This window comes from Camelus bactrianus, chromosome 13, assembly GCF_048773025.1.
Source record: "Camelus bactrianus isolate YW-2024 breed Bactrian camel chromosome 13, ASM4877302v1, whole genome shotgun sequence".
NCBI classification, from domain to species: Eukaryota; Metazoa; Chordata; class Mammalia; order Artiodactyla; family Camelidae; genus Camelus; species Camelus bactrianus.
Window position 1 is genome coordinate 41,345,945 of NC_133551.1, and position 16,743 is coordinate 41,362,687.

Sequence of the window (16,743 nt, forward strand, 5' to 3'; positions counted from 1 at the left end):
CACCCCTATAGGCCAGAGGGAAAGGGGAAAAGCCCACAGTGGAGGCAGCCAGTGAAGAGGATCTCTGACTTACGTGCCTGGACCTGTGTAAGTCTCAGGCCCAGTGCTGAGCTAAGCATGCACAGGACAGACCCAAAACAGCATAGCAAAGGCTTGAAGAACTGAACAAAGGCTTTAACCCATGGAAGGCAAGACAGAAGTTGTCTGAATCCAAATGGGTTGACTGCTTGCTAAAAAAAATACATCAACTTTCTCCAGAGGAGCTAAACAACATAACGTTAGACTATTCAGGATACAATCCCAAATTACTCAATATACAAAGAACCAGGAAAATGTGACCAACTCTTAAAGGAAAAGATAATCAACAGATGCAAAAACCCAAGAAGGCTCAGATTATAGAATTATCAGAAAAGACAAAAATAGCTATTTGGACTATGAGATAAAGAAAACACACTACAAATGAGTAAAAGAATACAAGTTCTCAGCAGAGAAATGGAAACTAAAATAAATCAAACAGAAATTTTAGAACTGAAAACACAAATTTTGAAATTAAAAAGCTCACTAGAGATGGGTTCAAGAGCAGAAAGATAATAGAGGAGGAGTCAGTGAATTTAAAGATATATCAGTACAAATTATTAAATCTCAAGGACACAGGAAAAGGGGATTAAAAAATGAATAGTCTCAGGGACGTGTGGGATAAGACCAAAAGGTCTACTATATGCATCATTGGAATCCTAGAAGGAGAAGATAATAAAAAAAAACTGGGGCAAAAAAATTACTTTAAGAAATAATGGCTGGATACTTCCCAAATTTGGCAAAAGACATTTTTACAGACTCAAGAAGCTCAGAAAACCCTAAGCATAATAAATTAAAAGAAAACCATGCTTAGATACAGCACAATTGAACTCTTAAAAATTTTGAAAGCAGCTAGAGAACAATAATCGGTACACATGAACAATAATATGAAGAACACATACTTCTAATGAGAAAGCATGCAGGCCAGAAGAATGGAAATGTATGTTTTAAGTGCTAAAAGAAAACATCTGTCAACCCAGACAGGTCTTTGTCCAGCAAAAATTTCCTTTAGGAATTAGGGTTAAGACATTCTCAGATGAAGGAAAACTAAGAGAATTCATCTCCAAAAGACCTACTTTATAAGAAATGCTAAAATAAATTCTTTAGGCCGAAGGAAATGGTAACAGAGATCAGCATTAAAGATCAGCAATAAAGAAGAGAAACAGAAATCATAAATATCTGGGTAAATATAAATTTAAAGACCTTTTAAGTTCTTTAAAATATGCGCAACTGTTGAAAACAAAAACTATAGCATTGTCTGGGGGGTTTTTCAATGTACATAGATGTAATACACTATACGTTCGACAATTTAACATAAAGGTTGGTGTAAGGCAGCGGAGACTTGGTTAATGGATGCATATGTTTCCAAGTTTTCTATATTTTATGTACAGTGGTATGATATTAACTCTAAGGAGACCCCCATAGCAGTGGTTCTCAAACCAGAGAGATTTTGTCCCCAGGGGATATGTGGCAATGACTGGAACATTTTTGATTATCACAACTATAGGGGTAGGTACTACTGGCATTTAATGGGTAGAGGGCCAGGAATGCTGGTAAACATCCTCCAATGCCCAAGCCCCACAAAAAAGAAAGATCTAGCTCAACTGTCAACAGTATTGAGGTTGATAAACCTTGTAACCACTAAACAAAACAAGAAAAGCAAGGGGAAAAAAAAAGCTAACCCTAAAATAAAGAGATATGGCCAAAAAGTCAATACATGTTAAAATGTCATACAATAAATATTGAGATAATCCAAAAAGCAGCAGCAGAGAGAGAAAAAAGAGGAACAAAAAACAGGGACAAATAGAGAAAACAAAGAATAAAATGGTCAACCTAAATCCTCCATTTACCTTTCTGCAAGTCTTTATTCAAACACAATTTAAAATAGTTGGAATTACATGTGTGATTTTTTAACCTTTTCTTTTTTTTTTTCTTACTTAACAGTATATTATAAACAGCCCTGATTTACATAAAACAAGTTATTTGTATACTCTGACATCTCACTTTGTACTGTCCAAGACTACATGTTCTAAAAGTCCAGGATCAAGACAGCGTACATTCACTTTGCACAGTATGGCAGAGGCAACATGGAGGGAAAGGCAATTTGTGAATTATTTTGTTTAATGGTGAAAATGAAATTTTCTCAGTGAAATACAGTAAGTTAACCTGCATCTCATCAAGGATATTACCTTCTGGACAGAGTCCCAGTGCTTCATAAGTAAGGAGTTCATTAGTAGAAAAGCAATCATGAAGTTCTATTACATCAATATCACTTGGTTTCAGACCAGATTTCTCATAGCACTTTCTGGCAGCTTCTTTACTCATATCAAAGCCAACCTAAAACCAAAACCATATATAAATAAATTAAGGGCATCAAAACTGGAACTTTTATATAAGGATTATAAGAGATTAATATGTCTAACCTTAGCAGTTGAGAATTGACTGTAAATATTGAAATCTCAGTTGATTCTATATTTCACAGAAAGTTCAAAGTAAAGAATATCCAGTTGGGAGTATATACTCATTAAATTTTGTACTATAAGGAACAGCACTTTAGCGGGGGAGGGTATAGCTCAGTGGCAGAGCACATGCTTAGGATTCAATCCCCAGTACCTCTATTTAAAAAATCAATCAATCAATCAATCAATCAATCAATCAAATTACCTGCCCCCCTCCCAAGCACAGTAGAAATTTAAAAAAAAAAATTTTTTTTAAAGAAGAACACTTTAAATAAGATATATAAAAAGGACTTACAATTCCTCAGGTCATATCCTGTGCTAAGTTACAAAAACGCTATCGAACCACAATATATAGTTGTATATAGAGATTTATCAAGAGAGCATTACAGTTCAGATACACTGAAAAATATAGGGGGATTTCAATATGAAAATAAACAATCTTCTTTTAGAAGATCATACATAATGCGAACCATTTTTCCAAAATTCATACTCTTAACATCCCTTTGGTCTCTGATAATAATATGCAAATTTGGCTGCTCTCCAAGGAATAAAATTGTGGTGTAATGAAAAATGTACTGCAATCAGAAAATCTGAGTATAAGTTCCCCCTCTGCCGCCACAATCTAGCTTTGTGATCTTGGGCAAGTTATAAGAATATTTTCAAATTCAAAGCATTATTATAAAATCATTTTGTAAACTCTAATGAAACCATATGATTTGTTATGTATGTGTGCACATATGCATATTTTTATATGTATATATGTATGGATCTTCAAATATTCAACAAACTTTAGGTCAGAATTCTCATCTTTTTTACTACCTCCATTTTGCACTCAATTTTCAATCGGGATTTTTAAAGTGCTAAGGGTCCAGGAAGTTCCCTGAAAATATTCTTGTTTTTCCCTTAACTCTATAAACTTGAAGTTCAGGGCTTATTTAGTCAACTCAGAACTTTTTAAAAATAGCACACTACTTACTTAAAAGTGCATGTATTAAATAGAACAGACTCACAGACATAGTAAACAAACTTTTGGTTATGGGGGGAAAAGGGGTGGGAAGGGATAAATTGGGAGTTCCAGATTTGCAAATATTAACTATTATATATAAAATAGGTAAAAAATAAATTTTTTCTGTATAGCACAGGGAATGATATTCAATATCCTGTAGTGATCTATACTGAAAAAGAACATGAAAACAAATATATGTGTATATGAATGACTGACACCTTGTGCTGTCCACCAGAGATTGACACACTGTGACTATACTTCAATTTTTCAAAAGTGCACGTATTGCCCTCTCCTAAGAAGTTTTTGTTCTCATAAGTTATTTTCCTTTAACAGATTCTTAAGAACGGGTTATAATATTAAATTTTCTAGACCAGTTTTTTTCAAGTAGATACCTTTCAGAGCTAATGACATGTCACCTTGAATTTTTTAAACAGAAATCCCTCAACTGATTAATAAAACAGAATCTCAGACACACCATTTTAATAACACTGTTTTCTTCAAATGAGCTTGGCTTATCAGTCACCATCTCTTGTGCCAGAATTTCCACAGCTTTGGATTTCAGGCCATGCTTCTGTACAAATGCTTCACTTGCCAAAACTGCCGCCGCAGCACCATCTGAAGTGGGACTAAAAGGAGGTAAAAATAGTTATTGACACGCGGTTCACCTCAATCCTAGGATTTCAGACTAGAAGTTCTTTCTATGTGGACAGAAAGGCAGGATATGCTTGTGGGTTACGGGGCTGTCTTTGTAATGTCTTCAGTTAAAAATTATATATGCTTCCCACCTGAAGGATGAACCTCTATCAAGAACTTAAATGCTGTCAGTCACTGCTTGGTCTCTAAGGATCTCTCTCAAAAACTTCTCACTGCAAAGAATCCCAGATTTGCCTCTGAAGATACAAGGTATCTTCTGGTAACTTCTGAGGAGTCCACAAGGTTATTCCTAAATTAATACAATAAAGATTCTACTACAGGCCTAACTAGCTCCAACTTTACTATTTTCCAAATAATCAAGGATCCTTTTGGAAACTGGGAAAGGATGGAATAGGAGATACCAGAAAGTCCTGGTTTGGCTAAGTGTTTTGAGATCTCCTCAAAATAGATCTTGTCCTTAAAGCAGTCTGTGAAGGAAGGTAGCAAACACAAGAAGCCTTCTGTGAGTTATAAAGCTGTACTTTATAAGTGGGCAGCCCCTCATACTACAACAGATAAAAGCTGACCCCACTTGTTCACTTGCATCCCAGCATCCCAACAGTATCTCCAGGACACAGCCGGGTGATAAGTAGGCACTGGCAGGAGTTATGTAGTACTAACAGTCTTCCAGGAGACAAACACTGTCAAGCAATTTCCAAGATGCAGAAATTATCATTATTGGAGCTATGATTTTTGTTTTGTTTTACTTTATGTTTATTCTTAGCTACTATAATTGAGTAAAATTGCCTAATATGCAGCAGAAAAAAGAAAATGGTCAAGGGAAAAGATGGTCTGTCTCTAGACAGGAGCAGAAAGTAAGGGTGCTCACTGCAGGGTAAGGATTACACAAGCAGGAGTTCTACAAAAGCAGATATAGATACAGATATACCCAGATACAGAGTCTAAGGTTTACCCAAGGGCTTGGATGTAGGGGAAGAAGGGAGCGGCACTTCTCTCCCATTAAAAATTAATTTTCTTACCAACACTGTAAGACAGTCAAAAAATCAAAAATGTTTCGAGAGGTCATCACTTCTTCTAAACTGTACTCCTTTTGGAACTGGGAATACCTAAATACAAAATAAGCAGTTGCAGAATGTGAGGTAGCAGTTACAATTTTTGTTGAAGATATTCTGGTCCAGAAGTTAAAGAGATAATAATAATACATAAATTACATAAATAATAACATAAATTACAAACAAAAGACATGGATCATTTCAATCTTTAATACACAAGTCATTTGAATCAAAATTTTAAAACTCCCAACTCCAGAATATCATGTTGTATAATAAAAATTTTGTCCAATTTTTGGCCTGGCATGGAGATTATGAAACCCTTGGAATTTCCTAATAAGAGTGTCTCTGTTATGCTAAATAGGTGACTTCTCTCCCTTTTTAGCTGGGGAGTAGGGGAGAGATGAGGCAGGGGGCTGCTCACCAGAAAGACCAACCATGTGAATACAGGGTTGGAAATTTTGAGCCAGTGGAACCCTAGGGAGAAGATGGGGGCTGGAGATTGAGTTCAATCAAGTGGCCAATGATTTAATTGAGTATGTCTGCATGATGAAGCCCCAATAAAAACTCTGGTCACTGAAGCTTGGTGAAGCTTTCTGGTTGGTGAGCACCTTCACATACCAGCAGGGTGATGTGCCCTGAGTCCATGGGAAGAGAGCATGGAAGTTCTGCATTAGGAACCTTCCCAGACCTCACCCCATGTTCCTCTTCATTTGGCTATTCCTCAGTTGTACCCTTTATAATAATACTGTAATTGTAAGTGCAGAACTTTCCTGAGTTTTGTGAGTCATTCTAGTGAATTATCAAACCTGGGAGGATCATGGGAACCCTTGAATTTATAGTCAATTGGTCAGAAGTGCAGGTGGCCTGGAAGACCCTACTTGCGACTGGCATTTGAAGTAAGGGCAGTCCTGTGCAGGACTAAGTTCTTAATTCATGGGGTCTGCATTAATTCCAGGTGGTTAGTACCAGAATTAAATTGCATTACACCCAGCTGGTGTCAGAACAGTTGGAAATTAAAATAGAATAACCTTTTCCCCTCACTGCGGAATTACACAAATACTAGTTCCTTAAAAGCAAAATTAAATGACTTGCAATTCAGCCAACATTTTTGGTGATATTACACAACTATATTTAATGAAGGCTAATGGAGTTCTTAAATTAATGTACAAAACCTATAATAAATTATTGGCATTCTTCAAAACACATTTTCTTTCTGCAAAGAAGAAACTGACTTTTATCTCCTTTAGCTCCTCTAATAATATAATCACATGGTTTCAGAAAATTGCTCTGGCGAAATACAGTACAAATAAACACCATGAAGGAGTTTCTAAAAGCAAACTTTAACTGATGTGGAAATTAACAAACAATTCAAATGTTTAGAAATAAAGTCCATGTAACTTAGATTTGCATACTAATGTCTGCATCTTTGCCTCTAAAGTTAACTTTGACCATCATCAACTTTTAAAAAACACTTTATTTGTGCCAGATCCTGTACTAGGCACTGGGGACATGGACACAGTCCCCATCTCTGGTCTGAATCCATGGCAACAAATATATCATACTAGTACAATATGATAAATGCCATGATAGAAATGTTATTCAGGGTGCCATGGGAGCAACAAGATATGCATCAAACCCAGATACCAAAGGGGGTTTCCTCTCTGAGGTTAAACAAATAAGGGGAAGTAGGAGACAGATTCCTGGTAAAAGTATCAGCACATGCAAAGCCTCTTGAAGTGAAACAGTTCACTGAAGCTAGAGTGTGACAATTTGGAAGGAATGTGGAGGCAAGATGAGAAGATGGGGCAGGAGACACAAACAAAGATCGGGTCATGAAAGGCCTAAAGGGTATTAAGCTGAGGAGTGATGGGACCAGATTTGTTCTTCAGCAAGAAGGCTGCGGTATGGAAAAGGGATGGTAAGAAGACATTACCAAAAGCCAGTAAACCAAGAAAGAGACTGGAGCAATAATTAAGGCAAGAAATGATAAGGGCCTAAAGTAGGGAACTGGAAGTGAAAGATGGAGAGAAGGAATGAATTCAAGAAACAGTGAGGAGGCAGAATCACTAGGATCCTGTTCATCCCCACCCATCTGCAACCCACATGGGACACTGAGGAAGAAGGCAGAATCAAGGATGACTTCAAAGTTTCCATCTAGGATAATCAGGTATATGTTAATGTCATTCACCCAGAGGGAGAATGCTGAAGGTAAAAGAGGGTTGAGGGGAAATGAGAAATTCTGTATGGACATGTTAACTCTGAGGCACCTGTGGGACATCTAAATGGAGACAACTAGGAGAAAGTTATAGACACAGGTCTGAAGGCTCAAGTGGCACAAGTCATCCCTAATCCTACAGTACTTACCACGGCTTCTCACTACCTTTAAGTATTCTTACAATTTGTGAGGAAACACTTGTTGGAAATAATTGCAAAGAACAGTTTCTTAATTCAATCTTCTTAGAAATACGTAACAGGGTATCTCTAATGACTAGTTAGAAAACAGACTTCTCTTTATTAGCATCTGAAATTACTGAGCCAAACCTAGAAGGCTATTCTTGGCTGTTTCAATGAGTTTTAAATGACAAAGCTGACATCCAGAAATACCATTTGCCTATTCAACATAATTGAGAACTTATACTATATAACGGAAGATGCATGGGGACAAGGAATTTGTCTGTCTGTTTAGCTCACTGCTATGTCACTGGTAGCTTAAGCAGTGTCTTGCACATAGTAGCCTACTGAATAAATATTAGCTGAGTGAATGAAATTCCTTTAGAAGAATGCTGCAATGAGTGGATAAGTGAATGCCTGGTTAGGGAGGGAGGTAAGTAAAAGAAAGACTTGGAAGCTTCAGTTCTCTGGGGAAAGTCAAGAGCTGCTCTTTGGAGCCTCAAAGCCAGTGCTGTCAACTTCTCAATGTGTTGGTATAGTTCCTCACAAGGAAATCACAAGGATTTTTAATGGTTCTCCAAGTTCTAAGGACAGAGAAATCAGCTCTAGACCACATTTATGGGCTTAAGACTGCTCATTCTAACTACTATTTAGTAACAGCAAAGTTTTATTGAGCATATACTATGTTCAATACCCTGCTAGGTACTGAAGATACAAAGATGAGACATAATCTCTGCTCAAGGACCATCATCATCAGAGGAAAAAGACTTACAAATAACTAAGTATGACACAGTGCAATGTGTTATAATAGAGGTATACAGACAATACAGTGAAGCTCATGAGAAAAAATAATTATGCCCAGGAAGCTTTAAGATGGTATTAAGAGAAGCAATGATATTTGAGTTGGGATTTGATGCATAAGTAGATATTCACCAAACAAAAGAAAGGCAGAAGGGTATCCTAGGGAGAGCTAACAGTATAAATAAAAACACAAAAATAAGCACTGTGTAGGACACTTGGGAAATACTAAGTAACTTGGTGAGGCAAGAGACTGAGAACAGCCAGGGAAGTGCTAGGAAATAAGACGCAAAGTGGAACGAGGCCAAGTGATAACAGGCTTGTTATCTCATATGCGGGAATTTCTATTTTATCATATAAGCAAGGGAATTAACCAAAGCTTTCATAATACACTTAGATCTTTCACAAAATACACTCAGATCTAGGGCATAGGATTAGATATTATTTGTCAATTAGGTATGCTCTGAATTCAAATATCAATTTAAAATTAGAATAATAAGGAGAACAAGTTGTAGCATGAAGTATTAGAAATATGTGGTAATGATTCACTTGTGGTATAAAATGTTCCTTGTCATGGTTTTATGTTTACTAAACATAATAAAATTTGTTTAATAATTCAGAAATAAGTTCCTGAGTACCTATTATGTTCCAAACTCTGTGCTGAGCACTAACATAAAGATAAGAGATGGCTGGAGTCTTCAAGGAGTTTGTAATCTAGTAGGAGGAAAAATATGAACATTATTTTGTCACTATTCAGAATGATCCTGAACAATCTGCCTAATTTCTGTAAACCTTATTTTCCTCATTTATAAAATGAGAATAACAACTACCTTATGGGGTCCTTGAGAGGATTAAATGAAAATGTACATAAAATTACCTAGCACAGAGACAGAGTTGGCATTTTAAAAAGTTAGCTACTATTCTTTTATTGCCTAATGGTTTTGCTTTTGTAGAGATTTTAGTTATGTGGCACTAATTCAATGCCCAGTGAATCAATTTTATTCAACAACCATTAAGTACATGCTATGAGCCATGCACTGCACAAGGCAGTCAGGATTCAAAGATTAACAATCAGTAATACACATGATTTAATTTTACTTCAGATTATTTTATAGGGTATAAATAACCATATTATTCTATCAGAGTAAGAGTTAATGACACTAACATAATTTAAATGCACAATTTAATATAAAGTAATTAAAACAACTACTAATACATATTTTACAAACATTTAAACTGATCAGAACAAACAGAAAGTTTTAAAGAATGACTTAAACTGGTGCCTGGTTATTTCCAACTAAAATTATTACAATAAATTTCATTTACTAGGATTGCAATGTACGACCAATTACAACCTTTAACACCAGCCATTCACATTCTTGCTTAAAAGAGCCACTAAGCTAAATGATATTCCAAATATAAACAGACCAAAACTAAAAAGTAGTCCAAAGTTCACTTGGGCACAAGTCTTTTATAAGAAAAACATAAGACATTCCATTCAACATTTTTGAGGTCTTATATTTGCATTTCAAGTACAAAGGTGCATATTACATAGCAGAATAACCCAGATTCTCACTGTTTCAGATCTCCAAAACTTACGGGTTATTAACTGAATGTTTGTGATTTTTCCATCCAATTTTTGCAAAGTGTTCAATTTTTGTTCCTGTAGAGAAAGCAAACTTCTATTAGCAGGTTAATGTTTTTCTTCTACTAACAAATGTTGCAATGGTACTCAGTGTCCTGCTAAATATTTCAACATTTTCCCATGAATTTTTTCATCTTATTAATAATTTCTAGTTTTATTACATTGTGATTTGAGAGTGTTATTTTTAGATTTGAGGGATTCCTAGTTCTATGACACCTTCTTATGTCAGTGTAATAAAGTTCTATTTCTGTAGTGGGTTTTTTTGAAAGATGGATTGTGTATCCTCTGATTTTTTGTTTCTCCTTTCTTTCTTTTTTTTTTTTCCTGTCTTGCAGGGCCCTAAAAATCCCCCCACTTGCTTCTTTTCTCTTTCACCATCCAGTCATCAAGGGACACCTTTCTCTTTCCAAAAAATCAGGCCCAGATGGTTTCACAGAGTATTCTATCAAACCTACAAAGATCAAGTAGTCCCAATTCTCCATAAATTGTTTCAAAGCATCAAAAGTGGAGAATGGCTTCCTATTTCTTTTTATGAAGCAAATGTAAAATTAACTTGAAAAAGATATAAGAAAAAAATTATAAACCAGTATCACTTATGAATACTGACTGGAAAGTACTAAATAAAATAATGGTGACAGAATCTAACTCCATATTAAAAAAAATCAATACATCATAACCAAGTGACATTAATTCCAGATATGAAAAACTGGTTCAATATCAGGAATCCACTAATAAAATATTCTATTAATAAATCTAAGTGGGGATATAATACAATCAATTCCACAGATGTTGGAAAAGCCTTTAACAAAATACCCATCCCTGAAAGTAAAAAAAAAAAAAAACCCTCCAGAAAATAATAATTGATGGTTATTTTCTCAACAAAATTAAATAAATAAATAATTACCCTAAAACCAGCAACTTGCTTAATAGGATAATAACACCACCCATCATTAATTGTGAGAACTGAATGAAATATACACCACAAAAAGATGTGCTATATATACACAATGGAATATTACTCAGACATAAAAAATGAAATTTGCAGCAACATGGATGGAACTAGAGATTATCATACTAAGTGAAGTAAATCAGACAGAGAAGGACAAGTATCATATGATATCACTTATATGTGGAATTTAAAAAAATGATACAAATGAACTTAATTACAAAAAAAACAGACTCACGGACATAGAAAACAATCCTATGGTTACCAAAAGGGAAGGGTAGGGAGACATAAATAAGAGTGTGGGATTAACAGATATACACAAATGTATACAAAATAACAACAAAGACCTACTGTATAGCACAGGGAACTATATTCAATATCCTGTGATAACCTATAATGGATAACATATATACATATATATATAAAACTTTGCCATAAACCTGAAACTAACACAATATTGTAAATCAACTATACTTCAATAAATTAAGTAATTAAAAAGCTAAAAACTGGAAACAAAAAAAAAAAAAGGAAAGAAAGAAATGGTCCTTGAGAAAAGATCAAATCCAGGGCACTGCAAGGAAAACATGGTCCAAAGATGAAGCCCAAGGTGTGACAAATCCTTTGTTAAGATTTCCAGAAAAATCAAAGGTGATGGCTCAGAATATTGTTCAAACATAAAAACAAGCCCTCTAAAGAGGAAAACGCTGTGCTTCACAAATCTTCTAAAAGCACTTCTAAGAAGGTTAAGAATGTTGCTCCTCAGCCGTCTCAGAAAGAACCCAAGGTAGAAAAGGGCTTAGCCCAAAGTGATCTGCAGGTGCAGGCTGTTGACTAATGGAGCAACCCAAAAGGATTTACAGGAGACCCATAAAGTTCTTGAGAGGATTCTTGGATGTTAGCCTTCTATTTTCGACCTGGAGGTGATTTAGGTCACACAGTTATGAGCTTTATGAGAATTCACCAAGCTGTATATTTATGTTTTGTGCACTTCTCTGTCTTGAGTTATAATACATAACAACAACAAATTTCATATTTTAAAAAAATGTTGGGTTCAATCACTAACTTGATTCCTTGATTTCCTAGCAGGTCACAGTTCAGTTTGAAAAGTTCTGGTCTGGATAAGAGCTGATAATAAAAGGAACTGGAAAAATATATGTATATAGTTTGGAGTTTGAGGGTAGACTTAATAAGACATAGTGAGGGACTGGAGTAGGGGAAAACGGAGAATGTCAGTGATGACTCTTGTTTCTGCAGCGAACAGCTGAATAGATGAAAATGTCACTTACTGAGATGATAAAAAGTAGAGGAAGAGTAAGTTTAAGATGATGGGGGACCAGAATTAAGAGTTTGCATTTGAACATGTTACACTTGAGACATCTGTTAAATATACAAGCAGAGATGCAAAGATGCCAAATGGATGCACAAGTATAAAGACCATCCTTAACTATCTTAAATTTATCCCCCTCTCCCCACAACTACATTATCTTGTTTTATTTTCTTCACAGGACTAATAATTATTTGAAATGATCTTCATTTTTTTCATGTGTTATCGTCTCTCCCCTACTAGAAATTTAAGCAAAAATCACACATTTCATCTGCTTACTTGTTGCTTTTGACTGAATGCATTAATGTCTCCAATTCCTTTTCCATCCCGAACATCCTTTATGGTTTGACTTTGTAGTTTCCTACCACAAAAAAAGGTAGAGCATATTTCCCTACCCCTTGATTCCAAGTTTGCCATGGGACTTGCTTTGGTCAGGTCTCAAAAGGCCTTGCATGTTACAGATTACTCTCTTGTGCTTCTGCTATCATCATGAAAAGGACATGCCAGAGCTGGCCCTCTGATTCCAAGAGGAGGATGAGAGCCATACGACCCAGCCAAACAGGACTAAAACAGAGCCTCCAACCAACCTCAGGTCAGATGATTAACCCATACAAAAAGAGCTGAGTATGGCTTAGAGCAGCTGATTCCCAGTCTAGCTACAAAATTATAAACTGTAATAATAAATAATCATTGTTTAAAATCACTGAGTTTTGGAGTGGTTTATTACACAGCAATAGCTAACTAATACACTGCTATATTCTGGTGCCTAGAATAGTGTTTGGAATATGATAAGAGCTCAATAATATTTTAAATGAATTATTTAATTCAAAAGGAAATAGACAAGGAATGGCCAACAAGGTAAGAAAAACCAGAAGAATGAAGTGTCACAGAGGCCAAGAGAAGGGAATGTTTCAAGAAAGAAGTGATCAAAAGGGACTAATGGTGCTGAAGTGTATTAAATTAAGATTGAAAAGTATTTACTGGATATGGCAACATAGTGATCAATGGTAGCCTTGAGAAAGAAAGGATGCCAGACTGGAATGGACTGACTTAAAAATGGTAAGAAATAGCTACAAGAAAAAATTTCCATGGCCAAACACTGGCAGTGCTCCTCTATACCATCCCACCATTCTTCCTTGAAGATTTCTTTCTTTTCTGATTACTTGATCTTGGCTATCAAACCTGGGATATTTTTCCTGCAAAGAATAGAAATGCTGAACTTTCAACTACAACTGTTTTCTTTCCTATCTCACAGTACTCAAGGCACTGGTTCAGGGTTATACAATTAAAAAACAACAACAACAAAAACCCTATCTGCACTATCCCATGCTTTAACTAACTGGCTAAGGTGGGCCAATCATTGACCAAAAAATTAGGATGTTTACCTACATAATAAAAATCAACTATGACTGGGACATTATGCCATACACAAGAAATTGACATATTGTAACTGACTATACTTCAATAAAAAAATTTTTTTAAAGAAAAAAAATCAACTATGAAATTTAAATATCATAAAACACTATGGATTGACAAATGATGATGGACTCCTGATGAATTCAAATACTGAGAATAAAATTTGACTATATTAAATCCATTAACAAGAGCAAGCTTTAAGTGTCATTACCATATTCAGAACTGATAAGCCTCAAGTTGGAGTCCATGATTAAAGGAGACAAGATTTATGTTATTTTTCCTATTTCAATGTCTTGTTGTGGATCACTCCAGGTACATGCCATATGACGTCCTATGTGTAAATACTTTTTATATGACTAAATTCTACATAGATTATGTTTTCAACTTAACTGAAAACCACTTAACTGAAAAACCACTACATCCTAGCATCCTCCACAGTTCCTTATTAAATAGCTATTGTTTCTCAGACATGTATATAACCACCAATAAGTCTTAAAGCTTTTTTAACATACCGTATTTTTCCATGTGCTCTTTTCCAGCACACCCAAACATCTGAGAAGTAACTGGTTGGGCAGACAATCCGTACTTATTGATCAGGACCTCAATATGTTTATCAAGTGGATTGGTCCTAGATGAAAACTTAGGGGAAAAAACAAAATTTAGTAAGTACTTGTCATGATAGGTGTCTCTTTTAACTATTACAATGTTACTAAGGCATTTGCTTATTCCAAAAGCAAGGTAAGCAAAAAATGGACAATGTGAATAAAATCAGTCAGAAAATGCTTTGCAGGGAAACATGGGAAGGAAAAAAAATCCAGTGACCAAAGAGGTATTAATTCTTTCAAGAAACATTTGTAAGGAATCCTGTATGTGCCAGAAACTACTCTAAGTGCTGGGGATAAAACAGTGAACAAAACAGGTAAAGTCCCTGTTCACCAGGCATTTACATTTCAGGGAAGAGGAGACAGAAGGTGATGAGGATGAAAATTAATTAAAATGTAAATAGCAATGCTATAAAGAATAAATCCAAGTAAGGGATATTAAAGGTAAGAAGTGGTATTTTATAGAAAATAGTCAGGGGAGGTCTAGTTGATAAAATGATATTTGAGCAGGGATATAAAGGAGTAAGAGTAAATCATCTGTATAATCTTGGGAGAGGAGCATTGTAGGCAGAGGAACAAAGGTCCCAAGGCAGGAGCAGTCTTGAGTGTTTGAGAAAAGAAGCAAATTAAGATTCAGATAAAGTGATACTCAGTGCAATCACCTCTATTTCCATGATTCTGGAATAGAAAAACACAGTTCCTACTGCAAATATTCTACAAAAGGAAACTGTTTCTTGACAGTTTATTTATTAGACTATGAGCTCCCTGAGGGCAGGAACTCTTTCTCATACACTTTGTATGTATACACAATGCCTAGCATATAGCTCACCACATAGTAAATATTCCATAAACAACTGTTGACTGAACAAATAAAGTTTTGGGGGTCCACAAAAGGGTTCTAAATGAAATGCTAAGAAAAAGTTAAGGTTAAGAAAAAATAGGCTTAAAGGAGGAAAATTATTGAGTTAGACATGATAAGCAACTTGACAATCCAAAGGATAAAGACAAAATGAGCTGATAAATGGGTCCTGTCGAATCTGTGAACATAGAAATCTTAAAAATAAGTATAGATAATTATGTGTTTGGATTACCACAGGTGGAAATTTATTTCTGTCAAAAGAAATCTAAAAAAAGTTTCAATACATAAAATGTTGCATACAAGTTAAAAGGGAATGCTAATGAAAACAATGATAAATAACTTCTGCTTCTAGTCATGATGGACTACAGAAACCAGATTTACCCTTCTATCTTAAGTAACTAAAAACCTGGACAAAACACACAAAGCAACTGTCTTCAGACAATGGATAACATAAAGCTAAGTACACTGATCTCTGAAAGAAGGGAAATAGATAAGGTGAGCATTACAATTGCTCCCAGATTACTACCTGGAAAGAGCAGGGAGGAGTAACAGAGTCCAGCAGACTCCCTAAGCTGAAGAAATAGAGTTCAGGGTTCAGAGAGACCAAGACACCTAGAATTCACAAAGAAGAGTAATGGAGAGAAGAGATAGACACCTGTCTGAAGATCTGAAGGGAGCTCCCCTTGAGTCTGATCAATACGTAAGTATGAGAAAACTACTGAAACCAGGGAAAGAATCACCGGAAAGGAGCAGACAGAACAATTCTCACAGGGCCAGGAATAGTTTTTATTCCCAAAACCACGATGGAAACATTTCCTAACACATGAGGCATCAATGGAGTACTGAAGGTATTGCTCAAGTAGCAGGGTCAGTTTAGCCTTAGAATAAAAGCTGTTCTGATTCTACCTAACAAAGCTTAAAAGCATATCTCAAAATGGTGGAACCATTTTTAAAAAACAACCACCCCAGAACAAACCCCTAAATAGTTAATGGAATATAAAAATTCAACACCTAATAAAGTAAAATTTACAACATCTAGCCTTCAATCAAAAATTACAAGGCATGATTAAAACAAATTACATGGCATGCAATGAAACAACAAAGTACAACCTGCAAAGAGTGAATTACTCAATCAATAGAAATGACACAGATGATAGAATTAGTAGATAAGAACATTAAAAAACAATTACTATAAATATATTCCATTTGTTCAAGAAGATAAAAGAAATCATGAACATGAAAAAGAAAAAGATGGAAGATATTTTAAAAAAAGACCCACATGAAACTTTTAGAGACAAAATATACATTGTTTGAAATGAAAGGTAAACTCAGCAGAATTAACAGTAGAGACAATGCTGCACAGATTAGTAAACCTAAGGAATAGTAAATTAAAACAAAAAAGTGAACAAAAAAATCAGTGAATTGTGGAACAACAATCAAGAAGTTTAGTAGATGTGCAACTGGAGTCTCAGAAAAATAGAAGATGGAGAGAGATGTTAGAAAAAAATATTTTAAG

The 16,743-nt window shown here is 35.2% G+C and overlaps 1 protein-coding gene across 1 annotated transcript in view; it reads right to left on the bottom strand.

The window, feature by feature from the left end:
• SCP2 (sterol carrier protein 2) overlaps positions 1 to 16,743 on the bottom strand; it is a 96,930-nt gene that overhangs the window by 52,161 nt on the left and 28,026 nt on the right. The window contains exons 6-10 of the mRNA XM_010951783.3: positions 14,279 to 14,405; positions 10,035 to 10,098; positions 5,214 to 5,300; positions 4,016 to 4,166; positions 2,265 to 2,412 (exon numbers count right to left, since the gene is read on the bottom strand). Of these exons, the coding sequence (XP_010950085.1) occupies positions 2,265 to 2,412; positions 4,016 to 4,166; positions 5,214 to 5,300; positions 10,035 to 10,098; positions 14,279 to 14,405 (577 nt within the window). The remainder of the gene's footprint in view (positions 1 to 2,264; positions 2,413 to 4,015; positions 4,167 to 5,213; positions 5,301 to 10,034; positions 10,099 to 14,278; positions 14,406 to 16,743) is intronic.